The sequence below is a fragment of the Malaya genurostris genome, chromosome 1, assembly GCF_030247185.1.
Source record: "Malaya genurostris strain Urasoe2022 chromosome 1, Malgen_1.1, whole genome shotgun sequence".
In the NCBI taxonomy this organism is placed as follows: domain Eukaryota; kingdom Metazoa; phylum Arthropoda; class Insecta; order Diptera; family Culicidae; genus Malaya; species Malaya genurostris.
In genome coordinates this window covers 116,880,296-116,897,649 of record NC_080570.1, presented here as the reverse complement: position 1 = coordinate 116,897,649, position 17,354 = coordinate 116,880,296, and the positions used below count along the sequence as shown (strand labels likewise).

The following is a 17,354-nucleotide window of genomic DNA, read 5'->3' as shown; positions in this document are numbered from 1 at the left end:
GATAAATCTATCGATCGTTCGTTTGCGGTAGCTTAGTTACCGTACTGGGTGTGCGATGAAACTACTAGATTGGATTGAACGTTGGTGAATTATACAATCTATCAAACACAGTAGCACAGAAAGAGAAAACGGCGGCATTGATTCAAATTATCTTTTTCATTTTATTATTTATTATTGCCAACTCTTAAAATCTTTTCAATTGTTGTTCATTATCAAACAGTAATCATCGTACTGTGCCTCCGGAACGGAAGACATGAAAAGTAAAAGCAACTCAAAGTACTATTTAGTCTTTCGACTTCCCAGGATTTTGTAACGAAATTGCAAAGCAAATTCCAGCTGCTGTCGAACAATCATCTACATCTGGAATATTAATATTTTCTTACTGCTCGTTTATCTAACGGCCATCTTTGCTCTATAATTGAATATTTTTCATCCTTCTCCCTCCCCACAAAAGTTATTAATAGTTGTAATTACGGTCGTTACGAACGAAAGTTATGAGTGCAGCCGTAGCATCAGTATTGATAAAATCGCTCGAGTAGCGTTGGTAAATACGTTGTTATAAAGCGAAGCTCCAATAATTCTCCATTAATGAGTTCTTCGATATGGCCTTGTTTTCAATCGGTGGTCCAGTAAGCTCCAGCATTGAAGCTTCCTGATCCAACAGCAGAATCCTTTCAAAGCATTGCTTCACTTCAACAACTTAACCTAGAAAGTAATTTGATATCCTCTGTTGAGTGGACGTTTCGCGTTTATATACTTTGTTGGGTTCAATAATGAAAAGTATATTCTATTTCCACCTGATGCTTCTGCATTTAGCGTATCCGAGGAAACAGCTATTTGAATACTTTACTCCGGGCCTTTCTACGGGTTTGGTCCCTATCGTTTGGCGAAACAATTATTTACCGGCTGTTTTTTTCTGATAACTTAATTTTAATTTTTAATGATTTTCACATTTGCACTGTTTTTCTTGAATATATTGATGAAAAAAATGCTTGAAGATATATGCAGTTCATTTTAATTTAAAACACCTGTCAGATCATGACTAATCAATGATCTTTTTCATAACATTTTGTGTTTATTTGCATAACATTGAATTATCGGGTCGGGACGGTGGTTTAGAGTACAAGGTGCGGGTCTAGCATGCCGATTGTCGTATCTTGAATCAGACGGTCAAACCGACGACACGACCAGGCACTCCGAAGGACAATCAGAATAAGAAGTGACCCCTTGATAATAATAAAAATAATGTTCTTGAGCAACACTGTTAAAGTTGCTACGAACTAGTTACCTAGGGGTCCCACAATAAACAAACCATTTGAAGAAGTTCTATAAAATTAACTTTTGTTTCATCAGCGCAAAATTTAATAAAAACTCATTCATTATTCTGAAGAAATACACAATTTAAGGACAATAAATCGACGAAAAATGCTATTGGCGGTAGAGAAAAAATATTCCTACTGAAAAAAGGAAATAGTATGAACGATTTGGAACAAATAAAGAAGTGGCGAATGAATAATGATTTGGCGAACAATTGAAATCGTTTTACTTCAGTCATTAGTCATTAGAAAAGAACAAATATAAATTCTGTATTTGTACCGATGACGTGCTTCTCTGGAAAGAATTAAAAAATAAAGCCAAACCTTAAAGTACTTTTGATTCGCTGTAAACGAATTTTCTTTGCATTTCGTAGAATAGTATTGATATACCGATTTTACTTCGCTTTATCATTTATGTGTACTAAATTATGATTATTGGACAGACGACTTCAAACTTCATCACCTTTTAAAAACTTATTAACAAAGCAGATCTTGATAAATCTAAGTCGTTAAAACGTAACCTGATACCGACAATACATTGAAACTATCCAATACAATAAATCTTGGCCACATACGGCAATCTGATTGCGCTGTGTTCAAAAGACATTTTTCGCATGTTCGAGCCCCAGCCAGCGCTCAAGAAAGCCTCTATCTGATTAAACTGATCGATCTCTAACAGGTGATGAAACTGAAGAACTTGCAGTATTTGTTTACATTTCTCAAGTCTTCAATATACAGTAACCAAGGTGATATAACTGTTATTCAAAATCAATAAATCTTGTGTTGCCAGTTTCAATCGTTTTTCCAACGATTTCATTTTGACATTACCAGTTACTGAGGGATAGTTAAATTTGCGATACAGTTTCGATAGACGAGTGGCAGGTCGTGTCGTCGGTCAAACCCTGCATCGGAATGTAGTACCACAAACGAATTTCCAGACATGACAGTCACGATCTTTTTTTGGCACACATCTACGGTCCTCCGTGAAACTGGCACCAATTGTGATAAATTGGTTGCACTGCTGAGTTCCCATCATCGCATTCATAATGCAAATGTCAAACCGTGAGAACCCTTTCGATACGTTAGCTCATTTGTACACGCAGAATTTTTAATATGATTTATGTTCATTTCAAGCTAGAATATGATTGTTTTGAACCAATTTCTTCCTTAAATATAAAAAATGTTCACTGCTTGATTTGAATCTAAACTTTGGTTTAACCAAACGAAAAATTTATTTGCTCCCAATGAATTTTGTTGTTGAAATAAATTAACTATTTATTACATGTCAACCAAAGTTGAATTGACGTTATCGAAATATCCGGGTTGACTCTCCTGCTGTATCTTCATTTCAAGAAAAAATAGGTTTAATTTATCTATGATCTTATTTGTGTACTGATATAACTAAGTTTACTGTTCAAATGAACCGTAATAGTTTTATTTCCAATAGACAAGAGCATTTTTCCCGCGATAATAATCCAGGGCATTTTTGTATCTCCCGCGGATAAAGTTTTTTACAAGTTTTATAGAAAAAGTTTATCTGCTTCTTCAATTAACTAAGGGATTTTCAATAATTCAAGCGTATGTATCGATAATTGGAAAAATTTTGAAAATTACATAACATTACATAACACATTTTCTTTGCAAAAAATATTTCATGCAGGATCTCTATTTTGACTGATGGAGCACCGAAGTCTTGAAAAAATGCAAAATTTAAAAAAATTGTATATTAGGAAACTGAAAACAAATAAAAGTAGTATCAAAAATTACTTCGTTAAATTAGTATGAAAGAAATTATTTTATTCCTGAAATCAAACAAAAATGTATGGTTTCAACAATCAAAAGCGTTAGTTGAAATAACTAATTTCAAGGAAATTTATTTCAACTAAAAGGTTTCGTGAATTTAAAGCGTTACAATTATTGACTTCACCTAGAGTTCGTTTCATTTAAAACTATATTTTAAGTTGAATTTACTGTGAAATTGTTTGTCAAGAGATTGACAGGAACGCGCAAGTAAAATATTTGTTATTTTTATCAAACTGTTCATTGAAACAAACTAATCCACCGAGAAATATAAACGATCATGTTTTGTAGTTTCAATTAGCAATATTTACAATATCAAACCAGATTTCTTTTTGTCACTATTTCAACAAAAATATTCGTTGGGTGAAACCCAAATTTGGTTATTTTTACGATTTTTTTCTCTGCGTGTATATATTAAGATTTCATGGCACACTTTGGTCGAAATGATAACAATGTAAGTAATCTCGCGCTCCACCAAGCGGTGAGTGCGGTCATTTTAGAAGGTACCGGGAACGGACCAGATTTTTTAAAATACTTGTAAGCACATACATGTCTTTATTATTTATCTTTGGTAGTACCTTGACTTTTTGTTTTAACTTTGCCATTTAATTATGACTGATTTCTGGCTACACTGTTTTTGTCAGATCAAGCGTGAATCGTGTCTTGTGTCATTGTCAAACTTGTTCAGTTTGCAACGACGAAGCTCATTTCTGGTTGAATGAATACGTCAACAAGCAAAATTGCCGCATCTGGAGCTACCAATGTACCCAAAAAAGCATGAAATCATCTTCGAACATTCAATTATATTGATTGTTCTATCGATTTCAATGAAGATTTCATCTTTTTTTTCAATTTTTTTCAAATAAAATCCTATACCTCTTAAAAAATCACTTTTCATAACGCTATAAGACTATAAGACTATAAACCATGAAGGTTATGTTGTTGAATGAAGCAATGACTACCTCATTATTATACAACTTGGATTTAACAATGTGTGCACCTTTAGTTAGCACGCATTGATGCTTTGACGTTTTTATTCCTGTATATAGAAAAACCACTGAACCGCGTGGTGCGTTTATTTTAAAGTTACAAATAAAACTTATTTCGGATTTCAATTCCGCGTTTGTTTTACTCTACCGGTGTTTCGCTTTCCTCGTGTGTTGATCCGCTGCATTACACTGCGATACTGTCGTCAGGTTATGGGCCCAGCGGCTAAGACCACGGAAGATATTTTGTGACGGAAACTATCGGTTAGAAGGAGCCGTAATTTAAGTTTGCGGTTTACTGCGTATCAGAAACTTAAAACCCTCGAAGGATACTTTACAACGGAATTGAAATGAGCGAGGCGAAGTTCTCCGTACCCTTGTTAAACGGAACGAATTGGCAAACATGGAAGATCCGGATAGAGATGCTGCTGGCTCGTGATAATCTATGGGATGTGATCGACGAGGACCCTCCGAATGAAGAGGCACTGCTAGCTGATTGGCAGACGAGAGATCGTAAGGCCAAAGCGACGTTGATTCTACTGCTGGATGATAGTCAGTTGTCATTGGTAAAGGATAGTGTTCACGCTCGGGATGTTTACAATAACCTCAAAAATTATCACCAGAAAACTACACGTTCCGTCCGTGTTTCGTTGCTTAAACGGCTGTGCTGTTTAAACCTCGAGGAGCACGGTGATATCGAAAAACATTTGGCTGTTTTCAATGATCTTTTCGACCGCTTAGATGGTGCCGGAATGAATTTGGACAAGGATACGAAAATCTGCATGTTATTGCGAAGCCTCCCTGCTTCATATGACGGACTAGTTACTGCGCTTGACAGTCGTACGGATGATGATATTTCACTCGACGGAGTGAAAGCTAAGTTGGTCGACGAATTCCAACGACATCTGGAACGAAAGGGCACATCGGTGAAGACGGAAAAGGCGATGCGATCCGCGGAGGCCAAGTCGAAAACAGAGATACGAACTTGTCACTTTTGCAAGAAGGCAGGTCATATAAAACGTAACTGTCGTAAATTTCTAGCTGATCAACAGAAGAAAGATGACGTATCGAAATTTGACGCTTCTAAGAATGCGAAAGCGAAGGCAGCACACAATGATGTGAAAGGTGTTGCATTCACAGTAACTGATGAAAAACAAAATAGCTGGGTGATCGACAGCGGGGCAAGTGCCCACATGACTAACGATAAATCGTTTTTCAAAGCATTGAAACTGTTCTCTGGTGGATTTATCACAATGGCTGATGGTAAGCGCACTCAAATTCAAGGTGAAGGATGTGGTATTATTTACGGCCTGGATGGAGCAAGTAATTTTCAAAAGATCGACGTTAATGAAGTGAAATTTGTTCCAGGACTTTCAACAAACCTGATTTCAGTCAGAAGGTTGTCTCAGAAAGGTTTCAAGGTGAGCTTTGATACGGATGGATGTGACATTGTTGATATCGACGGTTGTGTTGTTGCGACTGGGACTCGTCACGGTGGACTTTATTATTTGCGGATTGCGGAGGCATCAATGGCTGCAACAGAATTGAGTCATAATGTACATTGCCAACATCAATGGCACAGACGGCTCGGGCATCGAGACTGGGCCGCAGCTGAAAGAATTATCAAAGAAGATTTAGCGACTGGTATGAAAGTAAATAATTGCGGCATGCGACTGGTGTGCGAGTGCTGTATGGAAAGCAAATCGGCCAGACTTCCATTTCCGTCGGTGATAGAACGAAAAGCTTCTCGGATTCTGGATATTGTACATACCGACGTATGTGGTCCAATGGATTGTGCCACTCCTAGTGGAAATCTGTATGCGATGACTATAACAGACGATTATAGTCGTTTTACCGTAACCTATCTTCTTCGACAAAAGTCGGAAGCTGCTGGCAACATTAAGGCATACGTCAAATGGGTGGAAAATATTTTTGGGCGTAAGCCATGTGTTGTGCGTTCTGATGGAGGGGGAGAGTTCGTGAATAAAGAGCTGCGTTACTTCTACAAAACTGAAGGAATTCAACAAAAATTCACCACACCGTATTCACCACAACAAAACGGTGTTGCTGAACGTAAAAACAGATCGCTTGGAGAAATGGCTACGTGTATGTTAGTTGACGCAAAGCTGGACAAACGTTTCTGGGGTGAGGCATTTTTGACCGCTACTTACCTGCAGAACAGGCTTCCCTCTAGGTCTATCATGAAAACTCCACACGAGCTTTGGTGGGGAAAGAAACCAGATCTTGGAAATCTCCGCGTATTTGGCAGTGAGGCATTTGTACACGTGCCGAACATCAAACGTAAGAAAATGGATAGTAAGGCAAGGAAACTTACATTCATCGGATACGCTATTGAGCAGAAAGGATATCGTTTCGTAGACTTAGAGACGGATTTGATAACTATTAGCCGTGACGCACGATTCATTGAGCTCGGAAATGGTACATCACAAGTTGAGATACCATTCGCTGGAATTAAGAACACCACTGATAATATTCAGTTGATTCCTTTCGACGAAAAGAAGGAAGAGGAAGACTATGAAGATGCTGTTGAAAATAGTGCACCGGTAGACACGGATGAAGAATCTTTTTCAGATATTCGACGTCCAAAACGAAGTACCCGAGGTAACCGACCAACATATTTGGATGATTACGATCTGGAATTTGCTGTTGGCGTTGCTGCTTGCGCAGTTGAAGGTCCCATTAACCATCGTGAAGCTTTACAGGATCCAGTGTGGCGTGAAGCCATGAATGAAGAGTTTGATGCTCATCAGCGAAATGAGACATGAAAGCTAGTTCCACGACAGAAGGACCAGAAAATTATAGGATCGAAATGGATTTATAAAGTGAAACGCAATCAAGACAACCAAATAGTTAAATGGAAAGCTAGATTGGTCGCACAGGGATACACTCAAAAGGCGGGTATTGACGTAGACGATGTGTTCGCTCCGGTTACATGTCAAGCAACTTTTCGGATATTCATTACAGTGGTATCAAAGCACAACATGTTTACTCGCCACTTAGATATAAAAACCGCGTATCTGTACGGACACCTTCAAGAAAAGGTTTTTATGCGGCAACCGCCGGGGTTCGAAGTTGCGGGGAAGGAACGTCACGTATGTTTGCTTCAGCGCAGCATTTATGGTTTGCGTCAATCGGCTCGGTGTTGGAACAGGCGTTTGGAAGAAGTACTGATGAAAAATGGTTTCAAGGCAGCTATTTCCGATCCCTGTCTATATAGCAACGAAAAAGGTGAAACCAAGGTTTTACTTATGGTATATGTAGATGATCTACTTGTCGCACCGACAAATGAAAAGGCTTTAGAAGAGATAACTGATAATCTACGAGCGGACTTCGAGCTGACCTGTCTTGGAGAGGTGCGACACTTTATCGGTGTGGAAGTCAAACGTGTGGATGGAATATACAAAATGAGTCTTCGAAACTATATCGAGAAACTGCTCGGTATGTTCGGAATGACAGAGTGCAAAATAGCAAAGTCGCCCATGGATCCGGGATATCTAAAGATCACCGAAACTGAGAAAATTTTCCAGGACCCCTCTTTGTATCGTAGCCTGGTTGGAGGATTATTGTATTTGGCTGTTGTGGCAAGACCAGATATCGCTGCGACTGCATCGATTCTTGGTAGAAAGTTTAGCGAACCTCGTGAATGTGATTGGGTTGCTGCAAAACGGGTTCTTCGCTATCTGAAGGGTACCAAAAGTTACCAATTACAACTAGGAGGAAACAAAAATCAGTGTCTCATCGGGTTTTCGGATGCAGATTGGGCAGGTGACGTCGGTAGCAGAAAGTCAACATCTGGAATGGTATTCCAGTTTGGAGGTGGTACGATCACATGGGCTAGCAGGAGACAAACAAGTGTCACGCTTTCGTCGATGGAAGCTGAGTACGTGGCTCTCAGTGAAACGTGTCAGGAAGCTTTATGGCTCAGACAGCTACTCTGCGACTTCGGTGAAACACAAGAACAATCCACCCTTATAAAGGAGGATAATCAGGGATGTCTGTCGTTTGTGCGTTCTGAGAGAAAGAGTCGTCGAAGTAAGCATATCGATACTCGTGAGTGTTTTATACGGGAGTCGTGTATGAGACAAGAAATACGCCTGGAATATTGCCCGACTGATGTTATGCTAGCTGATATTATGACAAAACCACTTGGGACTTTAAAACACAGGGAGTTTACAGAGTTACTCGGATTGGTAGAGGACAAATGAGCTCTCATTGAGGGGGAGTGTTGAATGAAGCAATGACTACCTCATTATTATACAACTTGGATTTAACAATGTGTGCACCTTTAGTTAGCACGCATTGATGCTTTGACGTTTTTATTCCTGTATATAGAAAAACCACTGAACCGCGTGGTGCGTTTATTTTAAAGTTACAAATAAAACTTGTTTCGGATTTCAATTCCGCGTTTGTTTTACTCTACCGGTGTTTCGCTTTCCTCGTGTGTTGATCCGCTGCATTACACTGCGATACTGTCGTCATATGTAACATATTTCCGACTAGTTTAGTTTTTCAATTTTTTTCAAATGAAATCCTATACCTCTTAAAAAATCACTTTTCATAACGCTATAAGACTATAAGACTATAAACCATGAAGGTTATGTAACATATTTCCGACTAGTTTAGACCTTGATAATACTGGAGTGCCTCATAATCTTTACCTAATGGTTTTTTTCGATCTCTTTTGTATCTTCTTCTCATCTCGCAGGAATTCCAATAGTGTACATCCTGGCAACAGTTCCGGCAATGATGCCATGGGAGAAAGAATATCGCTTTCTTTCGTGGTGTCATCTGGTCGGTTCTGTTGCACCATGGTGTGGTAGCTTCCTGTATCACCTGTTCATGAACCTGGAACGGGGTGAGGTCGTCTATTACCGTCTGCTGCAGCTCGACATGTTCGGGATCTGGATGAGCCAGAGTTTCGGTAAGTGTTGTTGATTTTTTTGGAATAAATCAAATAATGATGACTGCATTATTTCATGCTTGAACAAAGAAATTAAGCCCACGAGATTTGGTTGTGATCTTTATGTGATTTTATGGTATTATCTTCTACATCCTTAGCAAACATACCAAATTAAGAAATTGAACTTTCTCTCCTAGCAATCGAAGTACCGTCCAGTTAGTTTTTATGGAACATAACAGACGAAAACAAATCGAGTGGTATATATATATATATATATATATATATATATATATATATATATATATATATATATATATATATATATATATACATATATATATATATATATATATATATATATATATATATATATATATATATATATATATATATATATATATATATATATATATATATATATATATATATATATATATCTGGTTGTTACAAACTAAACTTTGGTCACTGAGTCATTCGGTAGCCACCTCGGTAAACGATGAAGTGCTGAGAATATGTAATTCCAATACTGAAAATGTCGATTAGTGCAGAAGTCGTCGAAAAAACTATGCTATTTGCTCAGCAAAAAGTGGGTGGGTAATGTAAGAGACGTCACTGGATGTCGTGAATACGAATAATACTTCAAACTTCAGAATATCTTAAATAGCTCTCATAGGTTGATAAATTGTGTGAATTTTGAAAGGTTTCATTTATTTACTTCCAAAAGTGTAACGATGCACCTATACTAAAGTATGACGATTTCGCGACACACTTATTCTAAAACACATATTAATAAGACAGAGTACAAGAGTGTAAAAGAATGTATGCCTGCAGAAATACACACGGTAAGAGTTGATAATTTCAATGGAAGAAAATATCAAAACGTTCTTTAATAATTAATTTACTGATATTAAATGTCAACGGCGCAGTCGGTAACCTGAAAATGAAATGTCGCTGTTAAGTACAACAAAAGATATTCACGATTAAGTTCTACTTATTCTTGTAAAGGGTAAATTTTGAAAAAGCGTACCATAGTAAAGTAAGTCATAAGTAAAACAATATAAAATCATGTTTTGCAGAGTCATCAGTGTTTTAGCGCATTCTGAATAAAAACTAAGGTAATTTGTGGAATTTCTAGAATTGTACAACTCTTATTGCAGCAACATTAAAGTGATTAAACTATACTATAACCTACACGCTAAAACAATTCACGATCTCAGTATCCAAACGATTTTCCCAAGATTTGTAGAAGAATTTACTGGTATTTCGGCAGCGCATCTTTTGCCGAAGGTTGTCATAATTTTTTTCCGATATTGTCAAGAAATATAAAATCTACCGAAAGCAGCCAATACGTTTATCGAGACTTCGAACAGTGTGCATGATTTATTTCTTTGTCAACTACCGGTTTTTTTACTGACAATTTGGGTAATAATTAACAGTTATCTAATATATTGCCGAAATTCGGAATAAAACAAACATAAACTTGTTATTTTTTAACCAATAGCAAAACAATGAAAATGAAAAAGCGCAATTTTCTGTGTTGTGCAACATACTTTCAAGTTCATCCGTTATTACGAACATTTATTCACAACGATTGTGCAACTGATACAAAAACTCATGCTTCGATCCTATCACAAATGCAGTAATAAAATCAGCGAAAAAAAATTGTGAAACTCGTGAGAACTACTACGCAATGTAAACAAGAAATGGAATGACGTTTACAAAAACATGCAAACTAAATTTCTAAAGAATAAGTTTCACATTTGATTTTCAATACAACTCTTAACACAAACTTGGATCTTATTAAATATTCTGTTCATGAAAAATTATAATGCAACATATTTTAGAATTGATCTTTTGTGTTTTTGTAAATGAAAAATCGAAAACGAACTGCATTTTTATGGTGAAACATGTATTCGTACGCCCGACATGTAAAAATAACAGTCTATTATTTTTAATGAGAATCATCGGAATGGTGTTAAAAATACGTGTATTCAAACATTCTTTAAAATTCTCAGATGATTTTGATTGAACTACTGTGTAATTAAACCTGAAAAATCTCGAAATGAATTTTTCTTGAATATTTTTCAATATGGCATCGATGCTAACAGTGAGTTAAATAGAAAATGGTTCACCCAACGTAATGACATATATTATCTAAATAACAGGATACATTAACATGTTAATATTCCGGAAAGAAATTCTCTACGCTTTGTTTTTTATCAGTTTCAATCTTTTCGTTGAATTAAACAACAATACAGTATAGTCATTCATGTTAGCGGGCTCGACTTTTGTGATACGCACTGTAGGTATTATTTTGGTAAGTCCGTGTGTTGGAGTTACGAAAACAAGTTGCACAAGGGGTAATATGTAACTATGGGAGTAACTATGATGAAATTAACTTTTCGTTCAATATTTTTAAAAAGTGATGTCAGTTCTGCTTTTTTTTCGCGAGATGAAAACCGATTATAAATTATTTGATTGATTCTTGTTTTCATTGCGTATATAACGCTGTATTCCTGCAACTTTTATGATAATATTCTCATGTCTGCAAATTTTGCGTTCAATTTAAACAGATAAATCTTGCACAACTTTTTTGCACTGAATAAAACTGCACACACTGATCTAAAAATTCATGAGGCAGCAAAAACAATGCGGACTCTGCAGAAATATATTTTTTTTACAGCAACGTTATCAATTCGGCTTAGCCTTTTTTGCTTTGCGGAGAGCATCAATCATTTCAATAATTTTCCTTCCACAAGAGATTTATAGCAATTTCGACGTATATTGTGTCTGGTACAATTATGACAGCGGTTTGGAAAGTTTTTGATAAGTTGCACAATTGTTATAGTTACTCCCGTTTTACATGACGATGTGGAATTTTTTGTAGAGCTTCTAGTGAAACATTAACAAGTTAGTGATTTACTGCACAATTGTTTTAGATGTATTTAAAGTTGATCTACAGTGATTCTTTCGGTAGTATTGTGAAACTTAACAGTGATAAGTTGCACAAGCAATTTTAATATATATTTCTAAACATATCTAACATAAAAACATTTCTAAATCAATTGTAAAACATCTTGAAAGTTCAATAAGTTACATTTGCTACTTGGGAATTAGTTCTGATCGTGCAATATGAAAACAACTCACAGAGGTACAACTTTTTTTGTTCGTCACGTCTAAATTATTTTCACATCAATTGAAAAGCACATCGAGATTGTCGCAATTCTTTTTCTACCTCAACATAATCTTCCTATAGCTTATCTGTACTTATGGCTCAAGCTTCATTTGAGAACCATTGCTGAAACATTGTTGGCTTCCTTCCAACCTCCAACGTTGCTGAGAAATTGAGATAATCTAAGAGGAAACATTGTCGGAAAAGTATCTCAATTAGAATTTTTCCGCAAACATCTGCAATCCAACCAAGGGGTCTCTGTCTTCATGGAAAGCTCCTATCTGAACTGACATCGCCACATCTAACTGCTTGTATCCCACGCAGTGTATCAAAATTTGGAATTTAAATTCTCTCAAAATTTACATAAACTGACAATGCTTATCTGAAGTATTTCAATAAAACTGCCAAGAAATGTGTGGTGTCGCCTGTCGGGCTCAAAAGATCGAAGAAAAATTGTGATAATGAATGTGCATAGGAAGGCGTAACCTAGAAAGGATACAAGCGTATAATGTAAAACGATGCACAGTGAGGCCATTTACATCAAACATGGACCAATATCCTGCAAAATCAGTATTTCATAGGAGTTTCGATCCGAGTTGTGACCATCAAATATAAATTCGAATAATTTCATTAATTTTTTCATCACTTCTATATCATTCGACTTGAAGTTCAATTTAGGAAACGCTTTCACCATACTCAAACATTGACAAATGCATAGCTTAGCAACACTGTGTGGCTTGAAATGTTAGCGGCAACAACATTCCATGGAGCTGAAAAAAAAATGCATTCCATCTTTTATAATCGGACGCGTGAGACTCAAAGCAATATATGTTTGAATATTGCTTGTAATATCGCTGAAAAACAAGTATTTAATATTTCCACTATCTATTGATTATGCGTCAAATCAAGACAGTAACAAGTGCTAGTGGGATCATACATTTGTGCTTGAGATGGAATGATAGATTTGCCCTAAAGTCGAAAACTACTTCGATGAGACATTCAATTAAGCTGTCCTCATTTCTACTGTCATTATTTTTTTGTAAATTACCTAGTTGTCTTGTTTTCGTCAAAAATCAACAGCAAAATAACCAAGGGGAAATCACTCGAAACTTTCCCAAGCCATATGCATTATATCACTGCACATTTACAACTCTATTTTTACATTGTTAATGTATAATTACACTAATCCTACATACTTTAAAGCAATGTGCATTAAATTCGCGTTCAAAATGTGACTGAGCATTATCTTACAACAACCTTCCGCCGTGCTATATATCAACATTCATTGCTATATTTCGAAGTAACGAAACTTATATAATAACAGTGCAAAGAAATTGAATATCTGCATTAAATCAATCTCTTGGTATTGATAAAAAGTGGAGTAGTTCTATTATTTAAAATTAGTCTAAGTTTACCTTTATTTATCAATATGTGTCGGTAGTACAGAAGTAAAATGGATTACCGAGGAAAATTAGCCTTTTACTTACTTCGAAACATTCGAAAAAAAAAACATTGTAAACATTCTGCAGCGTTATGCATTGGTAACATGTAAACATGTCAAGTGAAATTGTGAAAACACAATAATGCTATTAGTGATAAAGTAAGATTCTTATCTGCGAACAAAAAATGTCAAGGTTCCAGGTGAAAGGTGCGAATTACGAAACCAGAGAGCCACGGTTCATGGATTCAAATCTAAATAAATATAAAAATAATACCAGGGTGGCAAGTGAATTGCCGATTTCAATTTCCCGTTTTTTCCGGTTTTCCCGTTTTTTTTAATTAACGGTTTTTGGAATAGGCTAAAATCGCCCCTGTTTAGTTTTTTTTTTAATATTTTTCAATTCAAACTTTAAACAGATATCCCATGTCCAAAAAAGGATCAGTTCGGCGGGAAAATTATAAACGGCATGATGGTCAAGGATGGCTTTTATCGTATCAAAGAACGCTCTCTACCAACTCTTCACACGATTCAATCAGTGCCATCGAAGAGAGACGGATATCATCTCAGCAAAAAAACACATGGTTCATATAACATAGAATGGACACCAGTGAATTTCTCTCAATGACCTGTCTGAGCATCACGGGTTAGCACGCTGCTGTGGGGATTGTCTCTGAAGCAACAAACGGTCGTTTATTCTCGTTTTGCGATCCGATTCTATACGGGCAGTGGATAATTGCGATAGAATCATTTTACTATTGCCGCTTATTCTAACTATGTGCATATTACCTTTGCATAAGTTGTTTCTATGAAAACAGCTGTGAATGCTCCAAATCAGGGTTTTGAGTTATTGTATATCGTGACCTAGTATGAGAATCATCAAGTCGAATTATCTGCGATAATTATCAACTTGCGATTGGTAAATTCCTCACCGCGCCGATCATTGCCGGACTGTGTATATTTTGTTAAGAGCCGTGAAATACTCAGAGTATGAAGTGAAGCGAAGAAATGTAGAAAAATTCTCTCACGGTTCATTCATTGAGAGACAGCGAGTTCTTGTAGCATCTTCTACCAGATTGAAAATGTTGTATACAGGCCCTTGTTACGGGTATCACTACACGGTAAAAACCAAGTGATGTGAATGTAGGTCTTTATCGCGAAAGTAGCTTCAGATAAAAAAGTAATTACTTAGATTAGCTTGTTATTATTACGAACATCAAATAACCAAAATTTTGTTGAATAAAATTATTTTATTTCACTATAGTGATCACTTCACTATGCGTGATACTGGTAATAGATAAAATCAAGTGAAGTGAATGTGAAAGTGGAAGTGAGAACGGTAATAAGGGCCACAATGTAGAGAAATATCGAGCCACTTTCTGTAAAATTAACGGTAATCACAAATACTGATGATGGCAAAGCGAATCTAACATTATATCGTCATTGCCAGGGCTTCGTCCATGGTACAATAAATTGCTATATGAACATATACTGTTTAAATTATATCGCTTGCAAGCACATCTGTTCAATAAACGATTGTGATTGTGATGAAAATCATAAAACCAATTATTAACAAAGTCCTGACAGACCAAAAATTTGAAATTTTCATGTAATAGAATTGAATTTAAAATCATTAGATGTATTAGAAGATTTCGCAAAATCGTTCGGCTGCCACGACTTGCTCTTTCAAAACACCATTTTTTTCTAATGTATCTGTTATTTAATAAATAATGTTTACGATTTCAATGCGTTGATGGGCAAATAAATTAAATGATAGCAGTTGAAATACACAATATATCGATCTATTTTTTTCCTAATAGGATTCTAAATGCTCGTAAAGCAATCAGAAAAATAATCAGAAAGTACGAGTTCTTCATGATGAACTTTCCGCTTTCCTACTATGGAATAGTTGAGGACCTTTAGAAGAAAATTAAACATAGATTCACTGAACAAATCAATCCATTTTCTAAATCTTTCTAAGATTCTATACTAGTACTCAGAAATCAGTTTCTAATCTCAAAAAAGGAACGCAAATACTTCCTGTAAACGGTGAATAAGATCAAAGTCGACAACTCTTCCGATCTTGCGAGTCCTTTTGAAATCTCAGTAATATAAGCATAACACAAGTATTGTCTCAAGATGACATTATTGAGACAAATTATGATGAAACAAGGGCAATCATTAGCAAACTTAAAAACATGAAGGCTCCTAAAAATGTTCAATAATTTTATTAGAAATTTTCCCTATGTTACCTTGAGATTTTGCCATACATTTTGCAGGTGTGTTGAATACTTATTCATAAATTTAATAAAAATTCAACCGAAGGATCCAAATTATCCTTATTTTTCAAAATGAGCTTTCATTATGCTGTTATTGATAACAACTAAAAAACTCTGATGCTTCCTGTTTGATTTGAAACTGCCTGCAAGCTTCTAAAAATCGTTGGACGAGACATGGGGTGTTGGCCCAATTTCCAATGGACAATAAGTTGTTTCAACACTTGTACTGAACATTTCGCTCAAACGCAAAATTGGGTATTGTCTCCTACTTTTCAATTGTTGAAAACAAAATCATTATGCTAACAACTGTTACTCATAGGTGCGCTAGTAATATTTTCCCCGATTTTTCACTAAAATTCCCGACTTTTTCCCGGTTTTTCCCGGTGAAATCAAATTCCCGACTTTTTCCCGATTATCCCGGTCTCTTGCCACCCTGTAATACGTCTTAAACAGCATTAATTGTGATCTTCATTCATTTATGTTGAATATTAAATATCTTTTTCAATTTTCATTCGTAATTCCTTATTTAAGCATTCTTATTGCATTGTGACATTTATAATCTACAGTTGAAATTGTTACCATCGATAAAGTAGATATTTGCATTATAGTTATATAATGTGCAATTCCTGCTTCACCTGTCAGATCCTAATAATCGCCCTTTTCAGCTTTATAATAGCATTGTAAAAACATGTATAACCCCGCTGCATTCAATCAATTTCTTTCCGCGAAATTTTAAAGCTGAAATAAGTTTGAGTTATAATGCGTCGTGGTTACTTGGGTTGTCCAATCCCTGTTTCTCTTAAGAACGATATAGCTGTTTTAGAAAAAAATAGGAGGGGTTGTGTGGAAGTTGTTGAAATTAGATGAGATTATACCACTGCAAGGAGAACCGCAAGGTCACACATTTGCAATCCTTGGTTCTTGCTCTAGCTGTTTCAACTAAAAACTGTTGTTTCAACTACTTTGATTTTTTCATATTCAAACAAAATTGTTATTTTCGAATGCTGCCAGTTGGCTGAATCGTGTAAAGAATCGTTTTATCAGGGAAGGAATATTTGCTTCGAGTTTTTGCATCGAAATAACAGCAATATTGAACAATTTTACGAACTAATTTATGCTTCTTAGGACCGACACAAAAATATTGTATTCGATTTTATCACAATTCGTTGATTGAAAGTTGAGTAATCGTCAAAATATCATGGCGGCTCTACTAATGAGATGACTATTGGTACAATAGCCCTGCTGAAAACGAAATTATAAATGATTGTTCTGTGAGCCATTTGGCAAATAAAGTAACAGCTGCTTGAAGACCGGTGAACATTCTGCTGATAATCTCGGACATTGCAATCTAGCGTTGCATTTCTACATCATCTGAATGTTTAGTGTTAGGAATATAGACAGCTGCTTGGGTAAAATAACGTAAATGCAAGTTTTTTACTATT

General features: G+C 35.9%; 1 protein-coding gene across 9 annotated transcripts in view; it reads left to right on the top strand.

Annotated features, from left to right (window-relative positions):
* LOC131425559 (progestin and adipoQ receptor family member 4) overlaps positions 1–17,354 on the top strand; it is a 59,714-nt gene that overhangs the window by 21,337 nt on the left and 21,023 nt on the right. For all 9 annotated transcript variants that reach the window (XM_058587540.1, XM_058587535.1, XM_058587537.1 and 6 more), the window contains exon 3: positions 8,829–9,044. In XM_058587540.1, coding sequence (XP_058443523.1) covers positions 8,829–9,044 — 216 coding nt within the window. The remainder of the gene's footprint in view (positions 1–8,828; positions 9,045–17,354) is intronic.